Raw genomic sequence first — 16,688 nt, forward strand, 5'->3', positions numbered from 1 at the left:
TGATGTCCTGTTGGCCTCTCTGCCACGGAGGAAGTGGACAATCAAACAAAATGGCCACTCCGCTTGATCTTTTTGAAAGCCAACGTTAAACAGAGGCAGGCTAACCATTGAGCCCCTATTACTCCCAGCCTCCCAGTCCCTCTGAACTCGATGTGTTTTCATAGTGAGGTATCATGTTTGGATTGTGGAAGTGAAGTGTGAGGACATTACACCTGGATAAAAGGAATCATCAGCTGTGTACTTTCTAAACTGTTTACATCTCCTCAGTCAGAGGAAGAGAGAGGATAATAATGGGAGAATGATCCAAACCATTTAGGATATCTCTCTCTCTCTCTCTCTCTCTCTCTGTCTTTCTCTCTCACATGTCTCCTATTTTGTAAGGTATAATGTAAGTTAATATATCTGAAACATTAACAAGGAAATGAAATATCAAATGTATTGTATAATGCTACATCTTTGCACAACAGATCTTGATCTAGATGATAATTGTAGTCTGCCTCCAGAGAACATGATGACTACAATAACCTAAAAACACAAAGCACTCTTAAGACAATCCCTGAAGGCATCCAAAAGTATGTTCTTATGAATTGTACCCTTTAGTTGGCAGAAGGAGACCACAAATGAGCCATTGTCAGGAGAGTGGTTAAACCATTCCTGACGGAGCCCCAAAGCTTTCTGTGAACTGCAACAATGTCTGCTTTTGCTGTTTGCCCTTTACTCCCTTTCAGAGTGAACAAACCCTGTCTTACACTCCATGATGTCATCTTCAGGCAACATGACACTCGAGGACAATCTGTTTAGGGCTCCTGTTTTCAGGAACAGTCATGTCAGTTAACACGGAGCCCGACTTAGAAACAGCAGCAGAATGATTCTATATTTACTAGAGAGGACACATCATTCTGGAACAGCTGACTTGCACTCTTAACTATCTATCAAGCCTTAACCAGTGTATGAAGGTATGAGAGGAGATCTAGGACTGCTCTCATGGGTAAGTCAGGCATCAGCTGGTGGGTAAGTCCACAGTGGCAGCCCCACTTTGTGAGTAGGAGACAGACAGATAGATAGACAAACAGACAGACAGCAAGGCCCTGCTTAGTGCACATCCCGGATCTTGGTATAGTGGCCTGGCTGTTTTAGTGCAGTTCAGATGGCGGGCAGCGTGCCTGGGAGCCTGCAGTTTGACTTGGGGAGGGTGGAGGGGATGGGAGGAGAGACGGGGGTGGGTGGTGTTTGATGGGAACAGGCTGACCTCTGCGCAGCGCGGGGACCGGCGAGGCCCGGCGAGGCTGGGCCAGCAGTGTGTTCTTTATCAGCTACCCCAGCGACAGCATGGCAGATTCCAGCCATTCCTCCACTGATTCATTGTCAGCCGGACAAATGTTCATTGTTTTCATCACTGGCGGCTGTGAGAACACTCGGACACACCCTGTCTCAACCTTTACCTCCTTCTTAATGTCTCTGCACTGTCTCTGCCCTTACCATGGCTATACTGTCTGTCTCCCCCCCCCTCTCACCCCATCTATCTGTCTCACCCCTTACCTCCTTCTTAATGTCTCTGCACTGTCTCTGCCCTTACCATGGCTATACTGTCTGTCTCCCCCCCCCTCTCACCCCATCTATCTGTCTCACCCCTTACCTCCTTCTTAATGTCTCTGCACTGTCTCTGCCCTTACCATGGCTATACTGTCTGTCTCCCCCCCCTCTCACCCCATCTATCTGTCTCACCCCTTACCTCCTTCTTAATGTCTCTGCACTGTCTCTGCCCTTACCATGGCTATACTGTCTGTCTCCCCCCCTCTCACCCCATCTATCTGTCTCACCCCTTACCTCCTTCTTAATGTCTCTGCACTGTCTCTGCCCTTACCATGGCTATACTGTCTGTCTCCCCCCCTCTCACCCCATCTATCTGTCTCACCTTTTACCGTCTTCAGTGGGTGCTCAAGAGTGAATGTGTTTTAATCTACCATCAGTAAGAGTTATACAGTTGGGAAAGAGTGAATGTGTTTTAATCTACATCAGTAAGAGTTATCCAGTTGGGAAAGAGTGAATGTGTTTTAATCTACATCAGTAAGAGTTATACAGTTGGGAAAGAGTGAATGTGTTTTAATCTACATCAGTAAGAGTTATCCAGTTGGGAAAGAGTGAATGTGTTTTAATCTACATCAGTAAGAGTTATACAGTTGGGAAAGAGTGAATGTGTTTTAATCTACATCAGTAAGAGTTATCCAGTTGGGAAAGAGTGAATGTGTTTTAATCTACCATCAGTAAGAGTTATACAGTTGGGAAAGAGTGAATGTGTTTTAATCTACCATCAGTAAGAGTTATCCAGTTGGGAAAGAGTGAATGTGTTTTAATCTACATCAGTAAGAGTTATCCAGTTGGGAAAGAGTGAATGTGTTTTAATCTACATCAGTAAGAGTTATCCAGTTGGGAAAGAGTGAATGTGTTTTAATCTACATCAGTAAGAGTTATCCAGTTGGGAAAGAGTGAATGTGTTTTAATCTACATCAGTAAGAGTTATCCAGTTGGGAAAGAGTGAATGTGTTTTAATCTACATCAGTAAGAGTTATCCAGTTGGGAAAGAGTGAATGTGTTTTAATCTACATCAGTAAGAGTTATACAGTTGGGAAAGAGTGAATGTGTTTTAATCTACATCAGTAAGAGCTATACAGTTGGGAAAGAGTGAATGTGTTTTAATCTACCATCAGTAAGAGTTATCCAGTTGGGAAAGAGTGAATGTGTTTTAATCTACATCAGTAAGAGTTATACAGTTGGGAAAGAGTGAATGTGTTTTAATCTACATCAGTAAGAGCTATACAGTTGGGAAAGAAGTGAATGTTTTTTAGTTGTAATTAATAATGTTCACTCTGAATGACAAGTGACATTGTCTTGTTTTAACCAAGAAGCTGTCAATATTTTGTTTTGACCGTTGGGGACAGGACACCTTTAGTGTGTATGTGTGTATTAACATACACAGCTAGATTTGACAAGGAGTGTTGATGGGTGTGTTATTTATGTTAGTATTACTGGAGTGCTGAGGCATGCGTGAGAAACTGACACTTTTGGCAATGACAACAGAGAAAGCACCTCTCTTTAGAAAGATATTTCCTCTACCTCCATTTTGTTATGAGAAGAAAAAGTTCAGGCTCCTTTTCATTGTTATACAAATACCAGTAATTCAATTCAAACTGAAATTACATTAATGAAATTGGAACCTTCAAAATAATATTGTAAAAATCAAAATACATAAAAATCGAATTTGGATTTGACGTACCCTTTCCTGAAAGAAATCCGTTGGAGAAGTGAATTTTAAAATGAAAGCATTTTAAAAGGTATCTTTTCTTTCCCATGTCTTTCAGAATCCAGTTGCATGGAAACACTTCTGTCAAAAGACTGGAAAGAGAAGATGGAAAGGCTCGACACCAGTGATCTTCTGGGAGAAGTAAAAGGTAAGCTTGATGCTGTGGTCACTCACAACCGCAGCGCTCTCTTGTAAAGAGTGTCTTAAAGTGAGATTAACAAATCCTTCTATTCCTATCAGACATACATAATCTATACATAATCTATACATAATCTAAGAAACAGGCTTGCACTTTGAAATTAGACAAAAGCTCTTGGCTGCCTTCCCTAGTTCTTTTCTGCACTTTCCTTATCTGTTATGTCAAAATGCCTCTGTCCAGAGCCCTCTCTTTAAATTCCAACCCCATTCCCCAGTCTGTCATTTTGTTTGTGTCTGTGGTTTACTGTTAGAGACTAGGCTGTTGTCCATGTGTCTGCTATATAAAACTATAAGACTAGAAACACTGCTTCCTACTCATGCAGTGTGTTCATGCCGAGAGAGGAGAGACGAGGGGAGATAGAGAAGAGAGGAGAAAGAAGAGAGAGGAAGGAAAATGCAGAGACAGGGAGAGCCCTCTCTCTTCTAGGTCTCTCACATCTAAAAGGAATTCTGCCTTGAGTCTGGTAGTGAACGCCCTGCACAGCCCAGCACAGCCCAGCTTTCCCTCCAAATCTGTATTTATGCGTGGGGAAGGTGGGCCTGGGCTGGGTTTTTTGCAGGTCCAGTTCTTAGCACTGACTGTTACTAAAAAGGTGTTTATGTAGCCAGCGGAGAGGAAGGCACAATACCAGCTGTCTGATAACACCAGGCTCTACCTCTCTCTACCTCTCTCTCTACCTCTCTCTACCTCTCTTTCTCTCTCTCTACCTCTCTCTCTCTACCTCTCTCTCTACCTTTCCTTCTTTTCTCTATCTCTCGCTTCCCTGCCAACGCCCATCCTCTCAAGTCTGTACCTCGCAACACAAAATGGTGTATATTAATGATTGTATTATTAATATTTACATGAATATACTCATATCTATATAGCCATGTCATTTAAGCTAAACACAGACGATGCCGCTCTGCTCATCATGCACAATTGTAATCATCAGAACTATTCAAAGACAGCAGAAAGTAGCATTCTGCTAGCGCGTGCACTGGAAATGTTTTGCTTTTTTATGATGTACTCCCACTTTAATAGCTCTTTTTATCATATGGTTGGCAATCATAAATAATATTTGTCCTTGGTTTTAATTATGGGATGACATTTTCTCTGTGTGCCGGGGAAGACAAAAACTGTTGCATGTTGTAATAAGTATATTCATGGTCAATAACCTTAATGAGCTGAAATATAAATCATCTCTTGGTAAACCAGATTCATTGTAGCTGACCTAGTATATGCCACTGTAGATCAAAGTGCAGTGGAACAAATGTTTAAAATGATTTAGCCTTTTGAAAGCAGATCTATTTAAATTACAGGGCATTTTTCTGTTTGATAAATGGTAAGGGTGAGGTTATTCCACAGCGGTGTAAACAGGTAGAGAGGGAGCCTGATAATGCCCACTGTGGCCTTTGTTGACTCACATGCAAGGAGACACAGTGAACACTAGACTTAGAAATATAACTACTTTTCATATCACACCGGTAGGCTGTCTAAGGTTTTTAATTAGCCTGCCATTTCATATGACTGTAGACATTTCAAAGGACTGCTTTGTGCTCCCCCTTACAAATGTCTCTTTCTGCGTTTGAAGTCTGCCGGATGTAAATACTGCCAATTAAAAAGAAGCCCAGGGTTGGAGACACACAAGGTCTTCCTAATTAAAACACAAACAAAGGCACCAAGCAGAAAACACCTTCTGATTACGATCTAAAGTGTTATGATGAATCAGAGGCTGTATTAATTGTTAGGTTAAAATCAATACAAAGGGTAAGCATGCCTGTAGGTTTAAATTAACGGAGGACAGCGCTGGATAAAGGCTAACATCCGTAAAAGCTACGTACTGCCACAGTGGCCTTGATACTCGTTCTCTACTCAGCGGACATTGAATCCGGAACCAATGGCATTGTACATTCTACCTAGACTACATCCTTTGTGGCATTGTTCCGTTGTTACAAAAGATTGCTTTTGATGTTCAAAGATAAATGAAATATACAATTCTGTCCCTTTTGAACTGAAAGACTGGTAATTTGTACGTTTTTTTCCTCACAAGGCTGCCTTCCTTTGAATTAGCGGTAGAGAATCTAAAAGTCTCTGTAGTTTTTGCTCAACTGCTTTCCATATTTTCCACCTTATGAACCTGTCATGGATGGCACCTTGTCGTATTGTTGTAGTTGCAAGAGGAGGAATCTGCTGGGTTAAGACTCTCAGTGGAATTATCACACAGAAGACAATAGGTGGAACAGAATTTCACCAAAGGTTTCACTTCACCAATGAAAAGAACTGCATTCTTTTACACTATGCAGTTGTGTTCAAACATGCCCAGACTACATTATGCTCTTGGGGTAAAACACAAAGTACAGTAAACAAAACAATGGTATCAAAACATCTGAGGTTGGCTTTCCTTTATCTTACACCCAGTTCAACGCAACCAAGCATTTAGTGCCTCACATACATAGTTATAGTGTATTGTCTTGTGGTTTCCTGCGCTGGAATGGGTCTGTGGTTAAACTGATACTGGTACTTCCAGTAAAATGGAGACAGTTTGAACTGTTTCCATCAATACAGGATAGGAAGTATGCTTAACAGAGACATAGAGAATAGAATGATTTGGGTGTAATGATGTCAGATGTCCTTTAAGCTGTGAGAGATTAACAGCTGCAGGAAGAGAGAGGGAGGGAACGGTTTGTGAAGGAGTATTAGTGGTGGATTACTTTTCACCAGCCGATTCCAGACGTAACTGTTTGTTTTCATACCTGAGCTTAGCTGTCAATCATGAGGAACGGTGAGAAGGGAAATGAGATCTCCTGAACAAAACCACAGAGCAAGAGAGGGAGGAGTGGGGGGGAAAGAGTAAGAGGGAAGGAGAGGGAGGGAGAGAGGAAGAAAGCGAGATAGAGCGGAGAGGAGAGCGAGAGCACAGAGAAAGATAGAGAGAGAGACCTGGGACATGGCTGCTCAGACACGAGGCTGTTTTAATTATGGTCCTTCAAAGAGAATCTCTTTCTGTAAAAGCTGTGCCACAACGGCTATGTTTCAGTACTCCTGTCCTTTATTCTGGCTGTACTGTTTATGTTTGTAAATAGTTTTTAAATGGTCAATGATGGGGAGGTGCCTATTCTGGTTGTTTGATTTAATTGAATCATTACAAGCCCTACCCTCCTTTATGCAATAAAACATGTCGTTTTTTTGTGTTTTAGGCTGACATTTTGGAGGAAAACCGGAGTGATTTTAGCTAGCCTCACTCCGTGCCTCACATATGTCAGTTGAAGAATTCAGGTGATGTGCATGTATTTAATGTAAATTCCATTGGAATGTGAATGCAGGTTTATGGGGGAAAGGCTTGGTCAAATAAGCTCTCCCTGGCAGTGTGGCTTTCATTTATACTCAATCAGGGCCTTTGAGACCCACACACTGCAGGACTGTTTAACTTTCCCATTAACTTAGCCATCTAGTGTCCGACAGCCCCCCGAAAAAACGGCAAAGCATTTATTCAACCGAAGAAAAAAATGTGGTAGTTAAATTGGAACACAAACTGCATTCATTCTCTCGGAAGGTTTGATAAAAAATGAAGCTAAGCATTGTACATTTGCGTTAAAATGGCAGCTTGAATTCTATATAAACGAAAATCAAGCCTCTTGCACTTTCATAATCAATTTGTGAATGCTGTGTACATGACAGTGGCGGGGTGCACATTGACAGTCCTGTGGAAGGCAGATAAGTAGAAGCTCTTTAAGGGGAGAGCGAGGAGCGGGGCAGGGCCGCAGCTGAGACTGATTTGATGCTGCTCCTACCTGGCCTTGCTTCTCCCATCCTGAGAGAGGACTACTGTGTGCACACAGAGCTGGGGTTGTTCAGGCAGCTGGGTTTACTTCAAAACATGATTATTATATTTAACATTCAGCTTCATTCTTAATGGCTCTAATAAAGTCTAGAGCGAATGCCAATGGAGATTCCACACTATATCTGTAAATACACACGGAACCACAAGTGGGAGCAAATTTTTATCGGCACAGGAAAACATTGTCATTTCATGTTTCTTTCACCTACTTTCTTTGTGAAACCCCATCAATATAAATCCTTTACCTCTAGTTTCCAGCTCTAAAATACTACCCTGCTTCAAAATACTCACACATGGCCATGTGCAGTAAAAACAAAAAATGGCACTAATAAACAGCGCATAAACATTCAAAAATCTCTCTCAAAATATTATAAATTGCTGCGTAGTAGAATTGAATGTAAGGTGGTAAATGTGATTATCACGACGACTAAATTACCTAGTGAATCTGTGTTATACAGCTATGTGTATTTTGAGGAGAGAGCCGTGTATGTTTGATAGTGAACCCTCTATTTAGACCACCTCAACCCATCACACACTGAAATATCCTTCCAATTCCGCCAATTCAAAAGTGCCACAGTTTGCATTTTTCTCCCAACACTTCAATAGTCTTCTGTTTGCCCTGTGTACCCAGGTGAAATATGAGACACCGTAAATCGTTATTCTTCAGACTGCATTTGTGAAATGAATGTATGGGCCTAATGCCCTCTGTTTTTCTCCCTTAATGAATTGAGGAATTTAGCTTGTGGTGTCGGCTGCAGAAAGGAACATGTCTGTCCGTCCGTCCGTCCGTCCGGCCGGCCGCGGCTGCGTCTGTCTGTCTGTCTGTCTGTCTGTCTGTCTGTCTGTCTGTCTGTCTGGTGTGTGTGTGTGTGTGTCCGCTCTCTCTTTCTCCCTCCTGGCTCTGTGTTTTGAGAGGAGACAGGCAGACAGGAGTGGGTTTGGTGGTGTCTGGGTCAGCCGCTGCTGGTGTTGGTGTGGGCAGAAGCCCTGTGCCATGGAACCAGGCATGGGGATGGTTTCCCTGACCAGACAGGGCCTCTGGATGACTGGCTGCACATTTAATACTTTAATACATTTGACACTTAAAATCATGTTTACATTTTACTTCCAAATTTCAGTGTGTTTACATTTAATTTACCAAATTATATTTACTATTACTACAAATAATTAGCTTCTTTCTTGGTTGGCAGACACACAGGTATCCCGTTTATTAAGAGTGCAATAATCAATTTATATCTTAAGTTACTACCAGGAATCACTAGCAATCCTTATTTTAACGATTGACAAATATACACCTCTCTCACTTATAGAAGTGTAGTAAATGGAATATTTATCAGTCTCCCGGCCGCAAAGCAAATTGCATCCTCACAGCCATGTAATGCTGCTATGGCTGGGCTGGGTTAGTACATGTCACGCTGGATTTCCCCCTACAGCTGCTCTAGTGCTGCGGCTCCGGAGCCAGGCACTCTGCTGATCTACCACCAGTCACAGAGACACAACACACTCCCCCCCCCCCCCCCCCACACACACACACACACACACACACACACACACACACACACACACACACACACACACACACACACACATGCGCACACACACGCACATACACACACACACACACTAGAGTTCGGCCGATTATGATTTTCCACCGCCGATACCGATTATTGGAGGGCCGAAAAAGCCAATACCGATTAATCTGCCGGTTTTATTTATATATATAATATATATATATAATAAATGATATATATATAATAAATTACAATGAACACTTTTATTTTAACTTAATATAATACATAAATAAAATCAATTTAGTCTCAAATAAATAATGAAACATGTTCAATTTGGTTTAAATAATGCAAAACAGTGTTGGAGAAGAAAGTAAAAGTGCAATATGTGCCATGTAAGAAAGTTCTTTGATCAGAACATGAGAACATATGAAAGCTGGTGGTTCCTTTTAACATGAGTCTTCAATATTCCCAGTTAAGAAGTTGTAGGTTGTAGTTATTATAGGAATTATAGGACTATTTGTCACGTTTGTCGTTCGAAGGAGACCAAGGCGCAGGGTGTGTATCGTTCCACATTTTATTTAAACTGTGAAACTATGCAAGACATACAATAAACTAATAAACAAAACAACAAACCGTTACGAAGAGGTGCAACATACACTTACTCAAAATAATCTCCCACAAAACCTAGTGGGAAAAACAACAACTTAAATATGATCCCCAATTAGAGACAACGATGACCAGCTGCGTCTAATTGGAGATCACCCCCCCCCCAAAAAACATAGAAATACAGAAACTAGAACCCCACGATCAGAAATACAGAAACTAGACAAAACCCCAACATAGAAAAAAGAAACTAGAACCAACATAGACATAAATAAACTAGACAAAACCCCCTGTCACGCCCTGACCTACTCTACCATAGAAAATAAAAGCATTCTATGGTCAGGACGTGACACTATTTCTCGCTATACCATTTGTATTTCATATACCTTTGACTATTGGATGTTCTTATAGGCACTTTAGTATTGCCAGCCTAATTTCGGGAGTTGATAGGCTGTCATAAACAGCGCTGTGCTTCAAGCATTGCTAAGAGCTGCTGGCAAACGCAGTAAAATGCTGTTTGAATGAATGCTTACGAGCCTGCTGCTGCCTACCACCACTCAGACTGCTCTATCAAATATCAAATCATAGACTTAATTATAATATAATAAACACACAGAAATACGAGCCTTTGGTCATTAATATGGTAAAATCCGGAAACTATAATTTCGAAAACAAAATGTTTATTCTTTCAGTGAAATACGGAACGTTACGTATTTTATCGAACGGGTGGCAACCCCAAGTCTAAATATTACTGTTACATTGTACAACCTTCAATGTTATGCCATAATTATGTAAGTTAATATTGCCTGGTAGTTAATATTGCCTGGTAGTTAATATTGCCTGCTAGTTAATATTGCCTGCTAGTTAATATTGCCTGCTAACATTAATTTATTTAAACTTTTAACTACATATGGAGGTTTAAAAAATATACTTGTGTATTGATTTTAAGAAAGGCATTGATGTTTATGGTTGGGTACATTTGTGCAACGATTGTGCTTTTTTGCGAATTGTTAAATCATCACCCGTTTGGCGAAGTTGAAGTAGGCTGTGATTCGATGATAAATTGACAGGCACCGCATTGATTATATGCAATGCAGAACAAGCTAGTTAACCTAGCAATATCATCAACCATGTGTTGTTATCTAGTGATTATGTGAAGATTGATTGTTTTTTATAAGATACGTTTAATGCTAGCTAGCAACTTACCTTGGCTCCTTGCAGCCACAAGGTCCTTTTGATGCTGCACTCGCGTAACAGGTGGTCAGCTTGCTACGCAGTCTCCTCGTGGATTGCAATGTAATCGGCCATATTCGGCATCCAAAAAAGGCTGGTTACCGATTGTAATGAAAACTTGAAATCGGACCAAATTAATCGGCCATGCATGTACACACACACACACACGTACACACACACACACACACGTACACACACACACACACACACACACACACACACACACACACACACACACACACACACACACACACACACACACACACACACACACAACATCTTTAGAAATCAAGGACAACATTTGTGAAAGAAAAGAACATGAGATGCAATCCCTCATATTATGGTTCTAAATAAACCAGTGTAGGTGCATGAAGTTATAGCCAAGACCAGTGAATTGGTTCAATGCAAGAAAACACACATTCCCTTCTGTTCCAAGGTTTTCCTGACCATTGTTCAGACAGAGAGCTCCTTTTGTCGTTCTCTAGACAACTCCTATGTGAGGGAGGGAGGCCCTGAAAGTTGATCAGTGTTTGTAGCATTTTATAATAAACCTGGACTAGAAGTGCTTCTCCTTACATGAAAGCAGGAAGAGGTCATTACCATACACATCATGAGGGATGACTGGATGATGGAGAAAATCTAGTGTACCTCGTTGTGTGCTTCAAGCTTTGTCACATGACTTCCCAGTGTGGTCAGCGCTCTACAGATCAGTTTTATTACAGTTCATCCTCTGCTTTGATAATGGTTCCTATTGAAAACACAGACTGAACTGTCTCTTCTCTGGGTGGGATAATAGTTCCCTCTGTGAAGATAGCAGTCTGTTATCAGTGTTCAGTCTTATCTGTTCAGGTCTGTAAGGCTGCTATCGTCGAGCTCTGATGAAGTACCTCGTCCGATGCCACTGATACACTGTGGAGTGCTGAGGCTTTCACATTAGCATAATTACGCTGAAGAGGCATGCCTCTTCCGTCCTTATATTATTAGCCCGCATTAATGTTCAGTGTGAACGTCAGGCCGATGAAGTACGCTTTTATTATTAACCACTTGGCGTGTCAATCAAAACATTTTTTGAGAAATATTTAGGAAATATATGTTAAACACTTGGGGAGACATTGCTATAGATGCAGAAATGATGTCTATATAGGGATATAGAATTAACACACACACAGCAACCAAATGAGTTTAGTGCAGTATCCTCACATCAGCATAAGCAAACACTTACAAGTGTTTTTAGAAGGTGTCTGTTTCTAGCAGTTCCCTGCTGATGGATAACCACTCCATGTGATATTCATGGCCATGTAGTCCAGTATCTAAGGCTGTGAGGATGGATGGTCCGGGCTGCCATAGCCTGACATGTTGGTGAGTCCTTACTCAAGCTTGTTAATGATGGTTTATTGGCAGGATGAACAGTTTTATGTCATCACAGAGGCAGCAGGCCAGGTAAAACAGCTGCTTCTCATATTGTCTCTGTTCGTTCTGACTAGGGCACCCAGATACTTTAATACCGTTTTTACTTGAAACACATATGGCTTTAGAGCATTTCTGAACAAGCGTATATACAAGCCTAAAACATAGTTAAGCTTAAGTCAAATCTCTGTAGCCCATCAAATACCCGTTTGTTGTCTCTGGTTGTGCTTGCTTAGCAGGCTCATAGGCAGCTGTTTTATCCTATGGATTATTTAGGCTACACAAGACAAATATTTAGTTTTAGCAGTCACAATGTATCATATTCATGTGGATTTACTGACAACATTAATATATGAATGGTATTTGAAAGGCATAGTCATCTGCACCATGATTTTTACTGGTAAACATTCTGTTGTGTGGGTGTGTATATTTGTTTGTGTTTGTATGTGCAAACGTGTATTTGTGTTGATTCAAAATTATGATTTCGTTGCTTTTGGAGCAAGGTCTCTGCCCCGAAGAATTCTTTCATTGCAAGGCTACAGGAAGCAGTACTAGATTCCATTAGCAGTAATTCAATTGTATCTTTGTATTTTGTTTCTTCTTTAGAAGACATGAACATGGGGTCAGAGGACTACTGAGTTCATATTAGTGTTACAAATTGTATTGCACTGAACACACTAGCAGAATCATCACCCGTGTGTGTGTGTGTGTGTGTGTGTGTGTGTGTGTGTGTGTGTGTGTGTGTGTGTGTGTGTGTGTGTGTGTGTGTGTGTGTGTGTGTGTGTGTGTGTGTGTGTCTGTGCAGTGCGTACATTCAGCGGTGTTACCTTTTCTCATGTGGATGAGCAGCACAGAACAGCTCCTGCCTTCAGCACGCCAGGCATGCTAGCTATGTGCAGTGTGTGTCCGGACACAGCCCGGCACAATTGCAGCATTTAGACAAGTCTTAATTTACTTAGGATGGGCTGGCAGCATATGGTAGGATCCACAATAGCTGACTGATGGAGGGACAAAGAAATTGCAGTGTTCTGGCGTTAAAAAAAAGGGGTCAGATTGGGTCATAATAGCTCAGCTGTCCTAACCAAAGGGACAGAATAGGCTTCCTTGTGATTTTTTTCTCTTTTTCACCCCCGTTCCTTTTCTCCTTTTTTGTGCCTGAATCTTTTATCTGCGTTACTCACCAGGGACTCTTCAAAGTAACAAGCCTCCTTCTTTTCCCTGGTGCTGGACTTGGAACCCAAATTAGAGACTGCTTGATTAGAAGAAAGCGAAGGGGGCCAAGAGAGGGAGATGTGGGTATTGGATAGAACAAATCGCACCCCTACAAAGTGCCTTTTATCCACAGACCCCAAGGCCCGACTCCCCTCCCAGCAACCATGGTCCCGCTTGTTTTTCTGTTATCATTTATTTAGTCGCTCGTTTGGTTGATGTCTTCTGCCCTACTTTGTGACGTTTAAAAGAGGCAGGCGTCTGAAAAGGTGAATGCTGAATGAGGTGGTGAGGTGGTGTCTCCTCCAGAGTGTCAGTCTGGCATGTTCTCCATGAGCATGAGGGGAGAGGGGAGAACACGGGATCACCTGCCCACGCTCCAACCTGCCCACTGAAGGGACATCCTGGGCCAGGCTGGCTCCTGTTGCAGGCTGCTATTGTCCTTCTGACCCACTCCCAGCCAGGGGAAGCAGCCTGATCCAGCCCCAGCAGCCTGAGGCAAGGTGGGAGAATGAGGAAGCGCTCTCAGATTGTCACAACACATTAGAAGTAGGGAACCAGGCTGCTTCATGTACCGAGGAGGCATCCCTCGGCTGTCCGTCTCCTGCTGTAAACGGGATGTGAGGAGACATGTTAACGGGCTGGCTTGGCCCCACCGCTGTTAAGAACCATGCAATATGCAGGAAACTGCCTCTTTGTCAGCAGGCCGGTCAGACAAACACCGCTGCTGTCCTATACTGCACCGCCCAATAAAAGTTTTATCTGCATTTTAAATATCCATCATTTAGAGCAGGAAGAAAAGGATTTTTACACCAAACCAGGCCAACAAAAAACATATGTAGTATGACGTGGTGATGCTGATGTACAGGGAAGACATTGCTCAGGTAAAGTCAAACATAGATAATCTGATGTCAAATCAATTTTAGGCATTCAATGTTATGTTTTACAATCTTGTCTTCTAAAAATATATTTTGGCTGATTGTAATTGTTTAAACAAGATTCACTGTCCAAATCAGCTTACTGGGAATCTTTTTATGTAAGAAACATTCAGTTTAAGCATTTAGATTAGAACCAGTTCCAGAGAGACAAGACAATACAGTAGAGACAAGACAATACAGTAGAGACAAGACACTACAGTAGAGACAAGACACTACAGTAGAGACAAGACACTACAGTAGCGACAAGACAATACAGTAGAGACAAGACAATACAGTAGAGACAAGACAATACAGTAGAGACAAGACACTACAGTAGAGACAAGACACTACAGTAGCGACAAGACAATACAGTAGAGACAAGACAATACAGTAGAGACAAGACAATACAGTAGAGACAAGACAATACAGTAGCGACAAGACAATACAGTAGAGACAAGACAATACAGTAGAGACAAGACAATACAGTAGCGACAAGACAATACAGTAGAGACAATACAATACAGTAGAGACAAGACAATACAGTAGAGACTCAGTTGGTAGAGCAAGGTGTGTGCAACGCCAGGGTTGTGGGTTCGATTCCCAAGGGGGGCCAGTACACAAAAAATAAAATGCATGAAATGTATGTATTCACTACTGTAAGTCGGTCTGGATAAGAGCGTCTGCTAAATTACCAAAATGTAAAATGTAAATGTAAGACAATACAGTACAGTACAATACAGTAGAGACAATACAATACAGTAGAGACAAGACAATACAGGACCAACTTGTCTTGGAACAGAGGGCAGCCTGTTGTCTTGGTACAGAGGGCAGCCTGTTGTCTTGGTACAGAGGGCAGCCTGTTGTCTTGGTACAGAGGGCAGCCTGTTGTCTTGATACAGAGGGCAGCCTGTTGTCTTGGTACAGAGGGCAGCCTGTTGTCTTGGTACAGAGGGCAGCCTGTTGTCTTGGTACAGAGGGCAGCCTGTTGTCTTGGTACAGAGGGCAGCCTGTTGTCTTGGTACAAGGGGCAGCCTGTTGTCTTGATACAAGGGGCAGCCTGTTGTCTTGGTACTGAGGGCAGCCTGTTGTCTTGGTACAGAGGGCAGCCTGTTGTCTTGGTACAGAGGGCAGCCTGTTGTCTTGGTACAGAGGGCAGCCTGTTGTCTTGGTACTGATGGCAGCCTGTTGTCTTGATACAGAGGGCAGCCTGTTGTCTTGGTACAAGGGGCAGCCTGTTGTCTTGGTACAGAGGGCAGCCTGTTGTCTTGGTACAGAGGGCAGCCTGTTGTCTTGGTACAGAGGGCAGCCTGTTGTCTTGGTACTGAGGGCAGCCTGTTGTCTTGGTACAGGGGGCAGCCTGTTGTCTTGGTACAGAGGGCAGCCTGTTGTCTTGGTACAGAGGGCAGCCTGTTGTCTTGGTACAGGGGGCAGCCTGTTGTCTTGGTACAGAGGGCAGCCTGTTGTCTTGGTACAGAGGGCAGCCTGTTGTCTTGGTACAGAGGGCAGCCTGTTGTCTTGGTACAGAGGGCATCCTGTTGTCTTGGTACAGAGGGCAGCCTGTTGTCTTGGTACAGAGGGCAGCCTGTTGTCTTGGTACAGAGGGCAGCCTGTTGTCTTGGTACAGAGGGCAGCCTGTTGTCTTGGTACAGAGAGCAGCCTGTTGTCTTGGTACAGAGGGCAGCCTGTTGTCTTGGTACAGATGGCAGCCTGTTGTCTTGGTACAGAGGGCAGCTTGTTGTCTTGGTACAAGGTGCAGCCTGTTGTCTTGATACAAGGGGCAGCCTGTTGTCTTGGTACAGAGGGCAGCCTGTTGTCTTGGTACAGAGGGCAGCCTGTTGTCTTGGTACAGAGGGCAGCTTGTTGTCTTGGTACAAGGTGCAGCCTGTTGTCTTGATACAAGGGGAAGCCTGTTGTCTTGGTACAGAGGGCAGCCTGTTGTCTTGGTACAGAGGGCAGCCTGTTGTCTTGGTACAGAGGGCAGCCTGTTGTCTTGGTACAGAGGGCAGCTTGTTGTCTTGGTACAAGGTGCAGCCTGTTGTCTTGATACAAGGGGCAGCCTGTTGTCTTGGTACAGAGGGCAGCCTGTTGTCTTGGTACAGAGGGCAGCCTGTTGTCTTGGTACAAGGGGCAGCCTGTTGTCTTGGTACAGAGGGCAGCCTGTTGTCTTGGTACAGAGGGCAGCCTGTTGTCTTGGTACTGAGGGCAGCCTGTTGTCTTGGTACAGAGGGCAGCCTGTTGTCTTGGTACAGAGGGCATCCTGTTGTCTTGGTACAGAGGGCAGCCTGTTGTCTTGGTACAGAGAGCAGCCTGTTGTCTTGGTACAGAGGGCAGCCTGTTGTCTTGGTACAGAGGGCAGCCTGTTGTCTTGGTACAGAGGGCAGCCTGTTGTCTTGGTACAGAGGGCAGCCTGTTGTCTTGGTACAGAGGGCAGCTTGTTGTCTTGGTACAAGGTGCAGCCTGTTGTCTTGATACAAGGGGCAGCCTGTTGTCT

The 16,688-nt window shown here is 43.0% G+C and overlaps 1 protein-coding gene across 17 annotated transcripts in view; it reads left to right on the plus strand.

The window, feature by feature from the left end:
* The window catches only part of sox6 (SRY-box transcription factor 6), a 199,772-nt gene that overhangs the window by 98,343 nt on the left and 84,741 nt on the right, over positions 1-16,688 (plus strand). For all 17 annotated transcript variants that reach the window (XM_045708398.2, XM_082969573.1, XM_082969572.1 and 14 more), the window contains one exon: positions 3,360-3,449. In XM_045708398.2, coding sequence (XP_045564354.1) covers positions 3,360-3,449 — 90 coding nt within the window. The remainder of the gene's footprint in view (positions 1-3,359; positions 3,450-16,688) is intronic.

The sequence above is a fragment of the Salmo salar genome, chromosome 26 (assembly GCF_965601325.2).
Source record: "Salmo salar chromosome 26, fSalSal1, whole genome shotgun sequence".
NCBI classification, from domain to species: domain Eukaryota; kingdom Metazoa; phylum Chordata; class Actinopteri; order Salmoniformes; family Salmonidae; genus Salmo; species Salmo salar.